The 18,169-nt window shown below is 39.8% G+C and overlaps 1 protein-coding gene across 4 annotated transcripts; it reads left to right on the top strand.

The window, feature by feature from the left end:
• Positions 1 to 3,375: 3,375 nt before the first annotated feature.
• Positions 3,376 to 17,344, top strand: LOC113440286 (cytosolic 5'-nucleotidase 1A-like). Of its 4 annotated transcripts, none has more exons than XM_026706585.2 (7): positions 3,376 to 3,596; positions 6,227 to 6,283; positions 11,027 to 11,194; positions 12,461 to 12,590; positions 13,030 to 13,152; positions 14,333 to 14,511; positions 15,458 to 17,344. In XM_026706585.2, the coding sequence occupies exons 2-7, from the start codon at positions 6,239 to 6,241 to the stop codon at positions 15,770 to 15,772; spliced, it is 960 nt and encodes a 319-aa protein (XP_026562370.1). In that variant the 5' UTR covers positions 3,376 to 3,596; positions 6,227 to 6,238; the 3' UTR covers positions 15,773 to 17,344. The 4 variants fall into 4 exon arrangements, with proteins under 4 accessions (XP_026562370.1, XP_026562371.1, XP_087777128.1 ...); XM_026706586.2 differs by having other exon boundaries at positions 3,398 to 3,593; XM_087921002.1 differs by lacking the exons at positions 3,376 to 3,596; positions 6,227 to 6,283 and adding an exon at positions 9,708 to 9,803.
• The last annotated feature ends 825 nt before the right edge of the window (positions 17,345 to 18,169 follow it).

The raw sequence follows: 18,169 nt of genomic DNA, 5'->3' as shown, positions 1-18,169 counted from the left end.
GCTCATGTTGGCTTTTCTCTTTTTTTTTTTCTCTAAAAGCAGCAACAACAGATTAAGCCAAACCTCAGAGCAGCAGAAATGAATGAATGAAGCATTCATTAATCACCAGTCTTTCCAGACAATTTATAATGCACAAGACAGCCGTTTATTATGCATCTTCATATGCATTAAATTCATGGGAGTCAGATATTTTCTCCCTCTGAAAAATTGTTCCTATGGCAGGTATGATATATCCTAAGCCCTTAATGAAATGTCCCATAACTGGGGACAAGGTAATTTTGTTCCCTGCAGTCTCTTGGTGTGTCTCTTGGATTAGTGAATGTTGCCTGGAATTTAGTTTCCCAAAGGCCACAAGCCATTAGCAGAAAGATCTCTTTGTTCATTAAATTTACATGCTACCAACTCATACAGAATCATGACAGCTTATAAAAATCCACAATTAAAAACAACTTGCAAATAGCAGTTTGAACTTCCATAGTAATGACTAGAGTACAAGTACAGCATCCACAGTAATAGTAATGAGTATATTAATTAAATAGTAATAGTAATTAATATGCCTGTGTGTCTAGATATATTTATGTGTATAAATGGCTGTCAATTTATGGCTATTTACAATTGAGCCCAAATTTATGTTGCTAAATAAGACATTTGTTGTCATGCCCCTGTGGAGATTGACTCTGAGGAAGAGGAGGGACAGCCAACAGGGAGTGAAAGTGTGGCTCCAGAGGTGGTGGAGGAGGAGGCTGGGGAAGGGCAGAGACCAGCTGAGCAATCAGAGGAGGACCCAGGCCCATCCCCTATCCATCCTAGGGCATGCAGGGAGGAGAGGATCAGGGTAAAACGTGGTCTACTCAGGAGGAGAGGGCCATGATCCTCTTCATGGGTTGCAGGTGTGAGAGATGCATGAGTTTGGACCAGTGTGCTAACAGACACTGGAGACAAATTAGTGTTTTTTTCCTAAAGAACGTTTATTTTGGTTGGCATTCTTCCAACAGACTGTACCTGGTTATCTATCCTGGTCCTTCATGGAACTTTATTCAGTGCAGTTTGTTTTTGGTTTTTGCTTTGTTATCAGCTCTTTGAATTTGAACTGTGTTTCTTTCCTTTGAAATGTTATTTTGAAAATAGTTTACTCCTCCACTGTGAACAATTAAACAGTGAAGCCAAGTTGAAGGCATTAAAGGACTTTTAGTTACATCGTGGTTTTTGTTATATTCCTGATATAGTCTGGGTCATCACATTTGTTAAATTAGTCTTGCCTCATTTTTATGACCTCTCTTCCAGTGGTGCGTTTCTTAAAAAATTTATCAGCACTTCGGTGGGTGTGGTTTGGTAGGCGCACTTGGCATGCGTGCACACACTTTACACACACATGCCAAATGCGCACTTTCCGCAGGCGCAAAGGCTTTCCAACTCACCTGCACTCTCCCTGTTGCTTCAGCAGTTGACGCGGGGCAATCTGCTGGGCCGCGCAAAGCAGCTGCGCTTCAAAAGCATGACATAAAGGTCAGTATGGGAGCCCAGGTGGGCCCAAGAGCAGCTCCTCAGAGAAAACCGGTTTGGACTCCGCTGCTCTTCAGCGCTACCGGAACACCAGAACCAGGCCGAATCGGTAGAATACCACCTCTGCTCTCTTCCATAGTTGTTAAGTGAAGCACTGCACTTGTTAAATTAGTAACACGGTTGTTAAGTGAATCTGGCTTCCCCATTGATTTTGCTTGTCAGAAAGTTGCAGACCCCAGGACCCTGCAATCATCATAAATATGAGTCAGTTGCCAAGCATCTGAATTTTGATCATATGACTCTGGGGATGTTGTAACGGTTGTGTGAAAAGTCACTTTTTTCACTTATGTAACTTCAGAAGGTCACTTCATGAACTGTTAGTGAACTGTTTGAGGCTGTGACAGAATTCTCATCCAATGCCAATAGGCTGTGTAGGTTTCTGTGTGAGTCCAACTGGCATAAAAGACCTTAGTTTCTATTCTGTCCCCAATTCAGAAACCTCATCCCCTTGTAAACTCTTGGTTTGCAGCTTGCATTATTTATTTTCCTTAATTTTAGTAACATGTTAGACTTCACTGCTGATTCCTATCATGCTATAAAGTCACTGAAAAAAACTGATCCCATTTCTAATTTTCCATCCTAACATTCACAATCTTTATATGTATTTATTCCAAAGCACTTTCTGGTGAGTCCAGTGAGGCTTACTCTTCTGTAAGTGAGTCTAGAACTGCAAGGTAAATAATTCCCTTTCAAATCAATCGGAGTTGCGACTGGATGGCAGCAGAAATTTTTTTTTTAATTATCCTTATCTGGAATTTACAAGATATAAATTTGTCCTATAATCCATATTAACTCACTTACTAACTTTCACAACTTACCATACATATATGCATAGGGAATAAAATGAAGGTTTTGAGCTCCTGGAGAACAACATAGATATAAATCTAACCAATCAGAAATATAAACATGGTGAGATTAAGTACAACCTTTAGTAAACAGACTAAATGTCATCACCAAGCAATCAAGATTTGTCATCCATCAGGCTACCAGAAAAGCATTTTCATTATTTCCTGTTTCAGATTGTGAAGCTATTCCCATTCTAAAAAGAAATGCATTCTATGTATGCTCAGAGGTGCTTTTCTCTAAAACTATTCTGTTAAAGAAAATTAGAAGGCTCTGATTTTCTTTTGGCCTGCCCAAATAATTTTGCCTGCCAGGACATTTTTGTACACAGTGAATTATGTCCATTTCTTTTAGTGGTCTTGTCCTTTCAGCCTCTGTGAATTTATACGCCCATGCCATAATCATAACAAGTATATTGCACCAATCAATTATGCCCACAGCAGGCAAAAACATTTTGGACATGAAATTTTAAGGCTAGTGATAGATAAAAAGGGGGAAAGAACCACTTCAATATTTTCTGCAAAAATGTACTCCGTCCCTTGAAATCTGTGGAAGCAAGTGGTTCTTGAATTCGGAGTAGAAAGTTTTAAATAAAAGCAAGGACGAATCTTTAATAAGATTTTCACAGCAAGGCGTTTCCAAGCTATATTTTCAGATGCCTCGGATGGGCTGTATTTAACAGTGACATTTTATTGCTCATGAAATTAGAGGGCTAGAAGAAAATTATAATCCATCTCTGCCAGTGAAAATAAAAATGCCTTTGACAGGGTTATGAAAGATGACTGCATCGTCTGTCCTAAATTGAAAGGCTAGCCTATATGGGAACCTTGAAATGTAACTCTAGATCCTCCTACCATTTGCAACCTCTCCCTTGTCGAGAACCTTGAGACTGTCATCACTAGAATAATTTATCTATCAACTTGTAAAACCACGCCCTTACCCACGCCCCTTTTTTTAAAAAAAAAAATCAGCGCAAGGCGCTCTGGGAAAGGGAGTCCATTCTGATGTTTTTCTTCGTAAATAGACATGTAACCTTTCAGAGGTGCCGACTACAACCCCCAGCATCCGGGGGAACTATTATCTCACAGGGAGAAAAAAAGTTTACATAAAAGAAGCGGCATGCTCTGGTTGTAAACGTGATTCCTCTAATGCCGCTGGTTTTGAAACGAGCTGTCTATGAATGAAAGGTGGTGAGTTTGGGGATATTTGCCTATTAAATAATTGCACATTGAATATTGAATTGCATGCTTGTTTTTATCATTAGGAAAACCGTAAGCACCCAACTTTTTGCGAACAATCGCGATCCTTTCTATCGCTTCCCCAATTCCTTACAAGGCAGTATTTGCCGAATGCTGTTTCCTTTCAATCCGTTCTGTTTCTCAGCTTATGCGCGCCCTTCTCTGCTTGCCAGAAACCAGGGAGAAACGTGAGATTTAGTGGCTACAATACTGCAGATGAAGGCAGAGATGATGAAGGCAGATTAATTATTTCTCTGTATGTAGTGTAGTACAAGGAAGAAGACGAACTATTAAGTTATCTCGGATTTATTCATTTCACTGTGCTCCCGGTGATCGACCCAGATTGGAAATGGCAACATTATTCTGGGACTTGTATATTTGCCTTCATTCATTTGTTCATTTCTACTTAACATGACTAGCCTTTAAACGGGGTGAATTGCATCCACAGGCAACTTTTGTGGTTCTTGAAGCACTGCCTCTGACTTGTTCCTATAATTTATCCCTTTTCCATACCTATTTATTATAACTTATTAATTGCAAACAGGAATTCCAACTCTTATGGATGAAGCTGAACTGACCCCTGATTATTTACTAACTAGAAACTAAAATATAAGCGTTTTCCTGAACCTAGTCAAGCTCCCTCACTGTTAAACCTTCAATTAATAAACTTTAGTTTGTTGTGAAATAACATTTCCTGGGAGCTTTCAAACCACCTTTAAATGCAACAAATTGCAGAAGTGAAATAAAAGTTTGCTGTAAGCCTGATTCCAGACTGATTTTAACAAAGTTGGTGATAAAAATGGCAAGGTAATTCATTGCTCTTGTAGGAATTTTTACATGTGGCACTTACAGTGTGTAAGTACTTAGGATGGTATTCCTGGAAGATTTCTATAGACGAATGGCTTTTTTCTAGCCCCTTTCTTAAGTTTTTAGATAGGCCCCTTCTTCCACCACTTTAAATTTTATAGTGTTAATTCTAATCCACTTTATCTACCCAAAGAAGGTATATTTCATCCCAGCACAGGTGTCAAGGATCCCCAGTGATTCCACCATTCACAAGCCAAGGGCTTTGAATTGCTATAATTGGCACAGCAGGGCAAGGGGCAGTCAGGAAGACAAGGCTGGCCATCCAAATTCTTCAAAGCAAGGAAAGGGCAGTGCAGGAGAGCAGGGCTAAGATAGGTATTGATTCTTGGTAATATAAAAACAATTATTAAAACAAGTCACAAGTCATGAAACTGTCTAATTGGCTAATTTTGGAAGGGATTTAGGAAGATCCTGAACTAGACTAGACTGGATAGCCATTGGCCTAATCCAGACACGGTGGGTTTTTATATACTTATGCAATCTTTCAAGACAACCAAGCCTACATTTGCTGTAGTGTTGGAGCTATACCAAGCTGGCATGGCACATATACAGTAGACATTTTATACTCCAGACTGGTTCAAAGAATGCTCAAGAATCTATTTTCACTCCCTCGTCCTAAAAATTAACATTAAAAAGAAAAATCGACAGGTACCTGTACTTTTCATTATTTTAAAAAGTATGTCTTGTGTTTATATCCCGCCTTATCTTATGCAAGCACAGCAGGCATACATGGGGGCTCCCCTCATTTCATCCTATAGCAAAGGTTAGCAGAAGGAATTGCTGGTTCAAAATAATTTGGTTAGATCTTTAGTCAAGTGCAAACTGAAATCTGAATCTGCTTGGATCCAGTCTGGTCCCTAGATAGCTTCCAATTAACAAAAGTTATTTTACTGAAAGAACATAACAGTGTCAAGCTTTATTGGATTAAAAAGTTCAATCAATGTGATACATCCCTGTAAAAAATGAATTGGCTCTAGGCTTCTTTATTTGTTAAGAAACACAACACTTTTTTTAAAAAGTCCCCAAATGTTAAAGCCTTTTCTCGGGATCTGATTATAAAAGATTCACCTATTTTTATGTCAAATATGTATTTCCATTCTGAGCAGGAGAAAAATTAGTCAATCAGTACAAAAGTGCCATGTTTTTACTTTGGACTGAATTACATGTCATAACAGAATGTTAGCTGAATGCAACTCATTTGGGGGTTCTCTTTTTTTTAGCAAATTGCATGACTAAGCGGTTATTTCTCAACTCAATTTGAATTAGATTTCATCATTCACAGTATGGAGCCAGTTCACTGGCTCCATAGAACAACATTTTGTCCAATTATATGACAAATTTATGCTGAGTGAAGGCTGTGAGGCACAATGAGCTTCAGACAGTGATGCTTGTCCCCCAAGTAGAAGTGGGCCTTTGCCTCAATTCTGTATCCACTCTATCCATCTGTTGCCTTCAAGAACAATGGAAGATGTCTCCCATTGTCAGTATTAACAGGAGGTTTTCATTCATGGAAGGAGTACCATTTTGTTTTGTTTTTATTTTACCTCAGAAAGCTTGTTGCTTCACTCTGTCTTACAGCATATCACAGCACAGATGTGTGAAAGCGTTTTCTTCCTCCTTGGGGAATAGAGTAAAGAGTGTCATAAGCCTGATATCTGCTCTCTTGCCATTAAATGAAGTTGATGGATCAGCTATTTTCTTTTTCCCTTTCAAAGTGAGAACAGAAGATGGCAGACCCTGACAGCACCATCATAAACACCACCATTAACCAGGTGAAGTATTAATTACAACAATGCTTTACATGCACTGTTTGAAAGGTTTCTGAGGCTGTGCTTTTTGTGTGGGCTAAGTTTTGCTGCTCAGCTTCTGCAAATCATGAAGGAAGCTCTTTCATTTTGCCTAAAATTGGGCCGGATCTCCAAAACAATATTATACAGTCCCAAGCACCTTGTTTCTTTCCTTGATACCACCACCCTTTCAAAATAGGGGGATTTGCTTGACAGTGGTCACATAAGATGCTAATCTATGTTCAACTAAAATGTGGTTTGTAGAATTAACTCAATTATTTTAAGGTTAGGCAATTGCAATTCACCTCACTGAAGTAACATGAGTAACATGTCAGTGTACCTTGTGTGACTTTGCAACCAGGATTGGCACTTTGGATACTGGAAGAAAGTGCAAAGCAGGGCCGATATACCCACTTACTCTGTCTTTAGAAGCAAGAAGGCTGCATGGTTATGGGAAGCACCTTCTAAGAGATGCTTTTCAAAAAGCTTCAAAAAAATGAAACACCCTTTTGGAAAATTTGCATAGGCTACTGGATTCACAAGAACTACACTGCTCAAGAAAATAAAGGGAACACTTAAACAACACAATGTAACTCCAAGTCAATCACACTTCTGTGAAATCAAACTGTCCACTTAGGTAGCAACACTGATTGACAATCAATTTCACATGGTGTTGTGCAAATGGTATAGACAACAGGTGCAACGCATAGGCAGTTAGCAAGACATCCCCAATAAAGGAGTGGTTCTGCAGGTGGTGACCACAGACCACTTCTCAGTTCCTATGCTTTCTGGCTGATGGTTTGGTCACTTTTGAATGCTGGTGGTGCTTTCACTCTAGTGGTAGCATGAGACAGAGTCTACAACCCACACAAATGGCTCAGGTAGTGCAGCTCATCCAGAATGGCACATCAATGCGAGCTATGGCAAGAAGGTTTGCTGTGTCTGTCAGCGTAGTGTCCAGAGCATGGAGGCGCTACCAGGAGACAGGCCAGTACATCAGAAGATGTGAAGGAGGCCGTAGGAGGGCAACAACCCAGCATCAGGACCACTACCTCCGTCTTTGTGCAAAGAGGGACAGGAGGAGCACTGCCAGAGCCCTGCAAAATGACCTCCAGCGGGCCACAAATGTGCATGTGGCTGCTCAAACGGTCAGAAACAGACTCCATGAGGGTGGTATGAGGGCCCGACATCCACAGGTGGGGGTTGTGCTTACAGCCCAACACCATGCAAGACATTTGGTATTTGCCAGAGAACACCAAGATTGGCAAATTCGCCACTGGAGCCCTGTGCTCTTCGGAGATGAAAGCAGGTTCACACTGAGCACATGTGACAGACATGACAGGGTCTGGAGACGCCGTGGAGAACGTTCTGCCTGCCTGCAACATCCTCCAGCATGACCGGTTTGGCAGTGGATCAGTAATGGTGTGAGGTGGCATTTCTTTAGGGAGCTGCACAACCTTCCATGTGCTCGCTAGAGGTAGCCTGACTGCCATTAGGTACCGAGATGAGATCCTCAGACCCTTGTGAGACCATATGCTGGTGCGGTTGGCCCTGGGCTCCTCCTAATGCACGACAATGCTAGACCTCATGTGGCTGGAGTGTGTCAGCAGTTCCTGCAAGATGAAGGCATTGATGCTATGGACTGGCCCGCCCGTTCCCCAGACCTGAATCCAATTGAGCACATCTGGGACATCATGTCTCGCTCCATCCACCAACGCCACATTGCACCACAGACTGTCCAGGAGTTGGGGGATACTTTAGTCCAGGTGTGGGAGGAGATCCCTCAGGAGACCATCCGCCACCTCATCAGGAGCATGCCCAGGCATTGTAGGGAGGTCATACAGGCACGTGGAGGCCACACAACTACTGAGCCTCATTTTGACTTGTTTTAAGGACATTACATCAAAGTTGGATCAGCCTGTAGTGTTTTTTTCCACTTTAATTTTGAGTGTAACTCCAAATCCAGACCTCCATGGGTTGCTAAATTTGATTTCCATTGATAATTTTTGTGTGATTTTGTTGTCAGCACATTCAACTATGTAATGAACAAAGTATTTAATAAGAATATTTCATTTATTCATATCTAGGATGTCTTATTTTTGTGTTCCCTTTATTTTTTTGAGCAGTGTATAAAACTAATTCATGTTAAGTTTGTAAGTCCTCATATTGTATAATCAAAGGGACTTGGAGCACAGGAAGCACACTACCAAACTTATCAGATGAGCAGAAAATATTGGAGATAGGTAATATCTCAAACCAGATCCTATGCTATTAAGGGCTTGATTAATAATAAGCAGCATTTTGAATTTTAACCAACAATTAGCACACCCATACTTGCCTGAACCACTGAACTCTGGATTGGTATTCTGGATATTTTTGAATAGACTTCTACAGCAGCCCCATGTAGAGCACATAGCAATAGTTCATTCATGAGGTGACTTAAGACTCAAATGTCCATCTAAAATTCTTGATCCAAGAACTGGCCTAACTGGTATACTAGATCAGTGGTCCCCAACCACCGGTCCCCGGACCGGTCCCGGTCCGTGGGTCATTTTTTACTGGGCCGCCTATTTTGCTTGGGCGCCGCCATCTTGTTTTGACGGCGCTTGAGAAAGTGCTTCCAGGTGAGCTTGTCGGTCGTCGAAAGCAGCGTTTGGGTGCTGAAGGAATCCTCGCACCTTAGTTTCATCAAAGAGGGGCGGGGCGGCTTCGAACGAAGAGCCGTCCTGATGGTGTTACTCAGGAGGAGATTAAGAAAGAGCCTGAAAAGGTACAAAGGAGAAGTTGAAGGTGGCGGGGAGAAGCGGGGGATGGCTGGCTGGCCGGTCGCTCAGCTTGCCTTGCCTTGGTCGTGCGTGCTGATGCCGGTACCGGTCCATGGAACATTTTGTACCGGGCCGTGGTACAAAAAAGGTTGGGGGCCACTGCACTAGATAAATCAGAGAGTCCATGGTCACCCCCCTCACTAATCTCAAATGGGAAATGTTTCTCCTTATTGGAGGCAACTCGGGTTTTTGAAGGCTAACTTTGATGTCTCGGAAAGTTCCCAGTGCTGCCCTTTGCTTGGAAATCAAATCTATTTCAGCACAAGTGCAAGTCTGGCTAGGAAAGAGCACTTATTGGCTTAAACTGACATTCTGCTATGAAGGCTAATCTCCCCTGATTCTTCTAGATAATATACTCAACTGGGAAGGAGATCTTAAAGGCAAACTACACAACTATGGATCTATCTATTTTAGCTTTGTAACCTTTGGGTTTTAAAAGAGAATTGCTAATGGATATTGATTTACAGAGAGAATGCTAAGGGCTGTTTTTGCTTTGAGAAGGGAAATCTATGAAAAGCTTTCACCTGAGTAAGTATATATAACTTTGATACGGCAAAACATCATAAGAGACTTTAGCTCTTGTTAATGCTCTACTTTCAATCTCACTGGAATGAATATAATTGATGTATCCCTTTGTAGAGAGGTTTTGTCTTGTCATTCAGTCACCATTAAGGCTCCAGGTGGGTTACATATATGTTGTAACTTATTCTCTGTGCAGATTTTAATGTCATTTTTAAAATTGCCAATTTAATCTCATTTTAAAATTATTTTATGATTTCTCCCTGGGAGTTGTTAATTGTTATCATAAATTTACCAATTGTTACAAATTGACTGTGAATTGGATGATGTATTCCTTGGTAGTTTTTTGTGTTCAGGCCATGTCGATATATTGGTTTTATATAGAATTTAAAGCTTAATTTCAGAAATACTTTAGAATGGATCTGTATATTTTTTAAATAGTTACATTAACTAGTTTTGAGCAATATGCCTTTGAACTAAAAGGGGAAATGTTTAGTAACATGGGCAAAAGTATATGTGTGAACCAGCTACCCTCTAAAGCACAGGTGGACAATTAATTTTCCCAAGGGCCGCTGAGACTGTTTGGATAGCCAAAGCAATAAGGTTGTGAAAGTGCATAGGCATGCACACGCACAAATACATATTTTTTGGGTGGGGAAAAGCAGTCACTTTCAAAATAAAAGCAATCCATACAGGCTGGGCAGGGACAGCCAAAGGATGTGCCATGGAGGCGGTAAAATGCCCAGGTCTATTCTAAAGCTTTTAGGTCTCTCTTCTGGATCTCTTGGAAGCATCAAGCTGACCATTGCTGGTCATTTATTCATGCATTAATTAAGGAGTGGCGCTCCAGCTCCTTCCAATTTTTCCTTTATGCATTTTTTTTTCTTTTGTCCTTTCCTCTGGCCAATTAAGCATATCCTTAAGACACTTCACATGATGAGTTGGCAGCCAAATAAAAAAAAAATGTGTATGGGCCAAGTCTTACATTGAAAAGGAATATTTATGGTGGTTGACAGAGGCTGTGGACTCTCATTGCGTTAATGAAGACTGCCTTGAACATTACTATCGGAATCATGTATGAGATGATGACCGCTGGTTGATTACAGTCCCTTCCTTGATGGCTGATTTCTTTGTCATTCCTTTCTTTGGCAGTGTGCAAGGTCAGGTCCAGGCTTCTAGGCTGGAATCACTTCTGCATGCTATGTAGTAATTATGCTGTAAATATAGGTTCAGAGGTTTTTTTTAAAATAATTAGCTTTCTGAGTACAATGCTAGTTCACAAGGAGAGATGATGTAGTTTGATGACGACAAAGGCATGACAGAGAGAATGTACAAGGTTCTTTCCTTTCCGTCTCTTTAAGTCAATGTTCTTGAACATCTCCAGAAAGATCCAAAGGATGCATTGGTTATTGCTGTGACAACAAGGACCATTTTCAATTTGGAGAGAGAGCATGAAATCTTCTTGACAAAGGGCACAGAGGAATACGTGAAACATCAGCAAGCAAATGAGAATATCCCCTTGGAGCAGGGAACAGCTTTTCCTTTCATTCAGGTAAAAAGAAATTGAGGAGGCGGGATTTCTTTTAGCAAGACATTTGTATGATGTGCACATTTTAAGTTTTAAAGAGAGTCCTCATCCAGTCCTCATGTACTAAATTAAAATATAGAGTAATACTGATGAGACATTTATAATAGTAATCACAGGGAGTTTTTAGACCAGCAATGATTCTGGCTTGATTGGAACTTTTATATCCATACATATGAAAATAATCAAGTTTTTGATCCGTGTTTGGTTTTTCCCTCTTTTGCCCAATAATTATATATCCATTTTTTCTAAGAAATAACTCCAATTGTTAATTACCTAGGCGTTCTTTTTATGAAGAAGTTACAGAAGGATTATGGGCATTTTGTAATAGTTGTATATTATTTATAAACAAAAGTTCAGAGGTATCCACAAGGTATGATTTTAAAAAAAGTTAAATTGGTGATTTGCTCAATTTTTTATGTGGGCTGCACACATGTAACACATAACAGTAGATGGGTATTTGATCTGACCATTGTGGCTGCAGTCTTGACATTTTTGACCACATTCTGCAAACATTCCTGCATGTATCCATCATCTCTTGCTGTTCAAGGTTTTTCCATCTTCAGAATTCACTCCAGATCATTAATCTGGACATACTGTATTGAATTTTGAACTTTCAAACGATTACAACTACATTTAAAATGACATTTTTGAAAAGTGTATCCATATATGGACATTAAAAGCTAGCATTCAGAGAAACTTGTAATAATGCATGTCCCAAAGGTGCTTTTTCAAAAAGCAACTGGACTTTCTTTTGTTTTTTTCCTTGAAGATGTTTTGCTTCTCATGAATTGGATGAGAAACTTCTTGGTTGAGAAGTGAAACATCTTCAAGGAAAAACAAAGAAAACCCAGTTGCCTTTTGAAAAAGCACCTTTGGGATAGCCATGATGTGGATGACTGAGAATCTCCATTTGTTCTTGTTTGTCGCGAAGTCATGTCCGACCCATTGTGATCCCATGGACAACGTTCCTTCAGGCCTTCCTGTCTTCTACCATCCTCCCGAGTCCATTTAAGCTCACGCCGACTGCTTCAGTGACTCCATCCAGTCACCTCATTCTCTGTCGTCCCCTTCTCCTTTTGCCCTCAATTGTTCCCAGCATTAGGCTCTTCTCCAGTGAGTCCTTCCTTCTCATTAGGTGCCCAAAGTATTTTAGTTTCATCTTCAGGATCTGGCCTTCTAAAGAGCATCTCCATAGACATATAGTAATGCATCTCTGCTTGCTCTTTTCAGGCAGTACAGTTTGTGAACAAGAAACTTCTTGAAAGAGACCCAGAAGAAAAGGGCCTCTTTGATGTTGTTGTTATCTCCAATAACAGTCCAGAGAGTGGTGTGCGAATAATCAATAGCGTGAAACAATATGGTAGGTTGCCTATTTGAGTTGGTCTCCCAAAGATGGGTGACTTTGAATCAGTTATTTTCTTTTAGTCTCACAGGACTGTTGTTGAAAAAAATAGGAGGGGTGCTATGTATGTATCTTGAGCTGCTGTGGTATGTAAACATAATTTTATAACTTCGATATCATCATATGAAGGAAAACACTGGGCTTGAGAATTAATTCTTCTGCCAACTCCATTTTTTATCAGTTATACACAGCCAAACAGCCCTCCTCTTCTTTCCCTATAAAGTTTCAAATGTGATCTTGATCCATTTCAATCTCCATTAAGAAAAACCTCTGGAGGAGCCAACTAACCACTTCATAGTTTTTAATAGTTGGATTGCAAGAATGAGATTTCATGATATATCTTCTTACTGCTTCAACCTCTATTTGTATTCCTCCTTATTTGTTCCTGGATTTTAAGGTTTGGAAATCTCCAAGTTTTGCTTTGTCAGTGATGAAGATTCTACTCAATATTTGAAAAGCCACAATGTGAAACTTTTTCTCTCAGCTGACCCAAAAGATGTGTGCAATGCCCTTAAGAGAGGTTTGTCTTTCTTTTCTGTTCCTTCCCTTTTTATCTGAAATATTTATTTTTCTTATATTTTGTGGCCATCTCCCTGATTATGTCCTGAGATGAATATGCCTCCTCTGTTATAGCCTATCGCAAATTCTGCAAGGGCCCTCCTGAGAAAATCCTTCCAAGGATGTTCTTCCAAGATCATACCAACAAGAAACAATATCTCCTCTGTGTTGGCTTTTCAACTTTGACATTCTATTAATTACTTATATATCAGGTTATTTGTAGCATAAACATTGAGGGCATCAAGTAGTGTTAGATGCAATAAACCCCAGTTGGTGTCACTGTTCAGCAGTGCAGGTTTTTCTGAAGTTGATTGCTATCAGGGAAGTAAGTCTACTTTTCATTAAAAGGAATAGGTATTTTCTGTCATGTTCTTCGGGTATTTCAGTAGAACTATTAGAAGCACATTGAAAAACATTGATCTAGTAGTGTATTCTTCTCTAACTTGGTGTCCTATTTGACATGCAATCCTCCAGAATTTCCAACCAGTTCAGAATACTGAAAGTTGCATGTCTTGTACAAAGGGAAAAAATAGATTTTGGTGCCAAGGCTCTCCTATGTCTCTTCACCTACTTCAGGGGTGTAGGTGGGTTGGATCCGGCCCGTAGTGTGGTCGGACCTGGCCTGTAGGGTGGTTGGATCTGGCCCATCCTTGAAAATGTAAGAGGCCGGCCTGCATCGCTTTGGCCCAGTCTACCCAGTGCGAAAGGGAAACATGCCAGCAGTTTGGGGAGTGGCCACACCCACCCAGTTGGCCATGCCTAGTGAGTGGCATCAACCTGGCCACGCCCACCCAACTGGCCACCCATCCAGTTGGCCATGCCTGGCTGGGCCCCCAAGGTCAACCACAACCTTGATGTGGTCCTCAGTGAAATTGAGTTTGACCTCCTCTATGGTGCCTCTTAAGAACTTTGATGACAAGAAAAGTTGTCAATCCTAACTTCTGAAGCACGATGATTTGATGGCTTCTCCTGAGGGGTCTCTGCAGCCATAAAGCATTTTTAACCATTTCTGTTGCATGCAAATAAATAATCCACATCATCTTCAGGAAAGCAGCAATGATAAGTAATGACTTCTTAAATTGGGATCTGAGCCAAGATGTCTCTTCGGAACAGGCAAGATAACAAGTCTATTTGTCATGCAGGAGTCCCAGCAGCCCTCATCTTTCAGCAGGAGATACAAGCTCCTAGAACCCAATTGCGAGTTGTCTTTGATGGTGATGCTGTACTCTTTTCGGATGAGACCGACCGTGTCTTTCATGAGAAAGGCCTTGAGGAGGCAGTGGAATATGAGAAAACTATGGAAACTGTACCCATGGGAGAGGTAAGATTGCTACATTCCTAGAAGATACCCCACCTTCTCTTTCTCTATTTCTTCTTGAGATAGACAATGTTTTCAAAGTTCACTATGAGAATCTGACCTTAGCATCATCTAAGCACGTTCTGTCACTAAGTCTGAATCCAAGTATCTTCCCACTGCTGTTACTGATCTTAATGGCTACCTCACTCCAGTCTTCCCATCAGCTTGTCTCCCCCCGGTCTTTCCGGTGTATTCCTGCCATTGCTTCTAATCTTCATGTCAACTCATTCCTTCCATCTTCAACTGTATGTTTTACAACAATTGTAGAAATTGTGTTTTTCATTCCATTTAGCAAAGGATGACAAAGGATGAGATATAACTTTAAAACAAATATAACTTTAAAAAATATAACTTTAAAAAATGTAACTTTAAAAAAATCTGACCCATAGTGTGGTTGGACCTGGCTTGTAGTGTGGTTGGATCTGGCCCGTGGAACCGTCCTTGAAAATGTAAGATTAACATCTGGTTAATCCAAAGTGAGCTGTCTGCATAATACCTCTGCTTTACCTTCACAGGTATATTCAGTTCAAAGGCTAACTGAGATGAATTTGCTTTAATGCATCTATTTATGTCGACAAAGCAGCCCCTCTATATGTTAGTTACATAATGAATTAAAGTTTATGAAAATATGACTGAACTGAGATATGAAAATACAATATAAAGTTCTTCCATGTTGCCTAATGGATGGATTTAGAATCACTACTTTACTGAACTGCCTTCATGACCAACCCTTATTGTTAATAGGTTAAAGTAAGATCCCCATGTTGACCATATCACTCATTGTAAATTAAAATTATAATAGAGCTTAATTCTCCATCTCTAAGTATAAGAAGTAGGTTTTCATTTCTGCTCGGCAGCTGTCTGTAAAATAATACCGTACATTCTTTCTCCTTCCTGTCACCTTTTCCAGGGCCCCCTGAAAGCCTTTGCTTTGCATCTTGGGAAGATGCGTAAAAAGTTTGGTCAAGAGGACTCTCCCATCCGCATCTATCTGGTGACTGCCCGCAGTGGCCGTGATATGGGCACCCGGGCCATCAAAACCCTTCGGGAATGGGGACTGCCAACTGATGAAGCCTTCTTCATGGCTGGAGCTCCAAAAGGTCCTATCCTCTCCAAGATCCAGCCCCACATCTTTTTTGATGACAATTTTCACAATATCCAAGGCGCTCAAGATGTTGGCATACCTTCTGCATTGGTTCCTTATGACTGCCAGAAGGGATCATAGGATCACAGTGTTTTATCAGTTAACAATATTTCTAACTAAAGGGATACAAAACGAACTTTTAAATGTACAGTGAGAGCAATGTTTAGAATAAATTACATTTATAGAAAATGGGAAGTGACTTTACCTGATCAGGGTAAAGTTGTTATTGAAAAAAGGGGGAAATCAATGCTTAAAATGTAGCAAATTAGTTCCTTTCTTATTTTCCATTGATGACATTTGAAGATTCTGTGTTATTACAACAAAATGTCATTCCAAACAAAACACTCTTGACTTCTCTGCTGTTCGGGAACATAGAGAAAAGCTACTTGCATGGGACGTACTTCACTTTCCAAGTGGAGCTACTGTAACCATAAGAATTCCATTCAAGCATTTCCGTGAAAAATTCCCACATGGTTGCTCCTGGTGACACCAATTTGCTACAGGTCTTATAAAAAATCATCTTATCTCATTTTAGAGTGTTTTAATCCTTTCACACTGTTTGAACTGGATGCCCCTTTTCCAGGATTCTGTAGTCTTCCAGCTCCCTTCTTTCTATCAGTTTCCAGAAAGTAATCATTTTAAAGTAAATTCAAATTTGTCTTTAAGTTTGAGGTTTCTACAAAAAATCCTCTTCAGAATTTCACACTCAACTTTTTAAAATTCTTCCCTTCATGTGAATAGCAGGTAATTTTCAAAGATGTCATGTGAAATTATTTTCAAGGTGTTGCTAAAGACTGAAGTGGCCATTGCTTTGGGTTAAGGGAAACAATGGTCAAGGATCACAGAATAAAATGTCACCAATGTGATGGACATCGATCTCCAGGGATTGGGGAGAGTTCTTTAGGGAGTTGCGGATGGGTAGGCATGATGGTTTCTGATAAACTAAACCCAACCCAAGGTTTAAATATTCCCATTTTTCTGTCAATTCAGTAGTTTGCTGCCATAATCCAGTAGCTCAGTCTGGAAACTACTTTTGAAGAGCCCAGTGGTTAGAATGCAGTAATGCATGCTAACTCTGCCCACAGCCAGGAGTTTGATCCTGGCAGGGCTCAAGGTTGACTCAACCTTCCATCCTTCTGAGGTCAATAAAATGAGATACCAGATTGTTGGAGCAATATGCTGACATTGTAAACTGCCCAGAGAATGCTATAAAGCATTATGAGGCAGTATTTAAGTCTGAATGCTAATGCTGTTGCTATTACTCAGAAACAAGCATTTGTGAAAAGTTCAGTAGCTCGCTTCCTGATAACTATTCCAACCATTAAATTCTGATTTTGTAGATGCTGTATTGCAGGGATGTCAAACTCACGACAACACATTGACGTATCACAATTTTTCCCCCTTCGCTAAAATGGGGGTGGGCGTGGCTAGCACGTGGTGCATCTGGTCCGTGGGCCACAAGTTTGACATCCCTGCTGTATTGGCGTCTAGTGGACCTTGCAGTAAAATGTAAAAAGCCCTTCTCTAGCACTCTTTCTCATAATACATCCTATACATGTGCTGTATGTAGGCAAGATGTTTAATTCAAAAGGTTAAATATTGTGAATGAGTATAAATGCTTCCAAATTTCTTTAATAAATAGTTCATGCTAAATATCTGATGTGAAAAATGTATTTTCTGCCACTTATTTTGCAAGAACTTACTTAGGTTTTAACATGTAATAATTGTGTAATTGTAATGCACATATCGAGTTTATAATAGCTATCAGTGAATCAACACTTCTATACTGAAATTATTTAATTGACAATGCGGAACATTTTTATATCAATATACTGTATGTACTGATACTGTTGTGAACTCTTCATAAGAAAATACTTTAATATATCTTTAATCAACTAAAACTAGTGCTTGACAAAAAATATGTTGGAATGATGCTTACCTATTACAGGCAAGATAATTACTACAAGCAGAAGCCTCAGAAGGTATAAGAATGAGGGGACATTCACTGTATTTGCTGGAAAGTAATTAGGCATATTCTTTATAAGATTTACAAATAATGGCTTATGATTTTATTCTATTAAAAATAATTAGAAGTTAGAAATCTCTAGTGTAGAGATCTTCAGTCTTTAGAAATTTAAGATCCAGTTACGTTATCAAAAATCTAAGCCCTATCATGATAAAAGTCCAGGAATTTATTTTTATTTTGTGAAAAAGTTATTAATGTATTGACAGGAAATCTGAAATTATATTTATCATTTACTGCTATTTCAAGAATGAGGTTTCAATTATCAAGTGTTTCACAATAAACAAACAAATGCTCTTTAGCATGATGATTATTAGAAATACAATTAAATAACATTCCAAACATTAGTTTGCTCGTCTGTGGGGGTGAGATAAGGGGCAGTGTGTTCAGAAGGATTATATGTCCATTTTAAATGCTGTAATCATGGGCTTCTTCTGGAATTAGCATTTAACTAG

The sequence above is a fragment of the Pseudonaja textilis genome, chromosome 1 (assembly GCF_049901715.1).
Source record: "Pseudonaja textilis isolate UNSWEBS1 chromosome 1, rPseTex1.2, whole genome shotgun sequence".
NCBI classification, from domain to species: domain Eukaryota; kingdom Metazoa; phylum Chordata; class Lepidosauria; order Squamata; family Elapidae; genus Pseudonaja; species Pseudonaja textilis.
The sequence above is the reverse complement of the archived record's forward strand: the minus strand, read 5'-3'. Positions and strand labels throughout refer to the sequence as shown.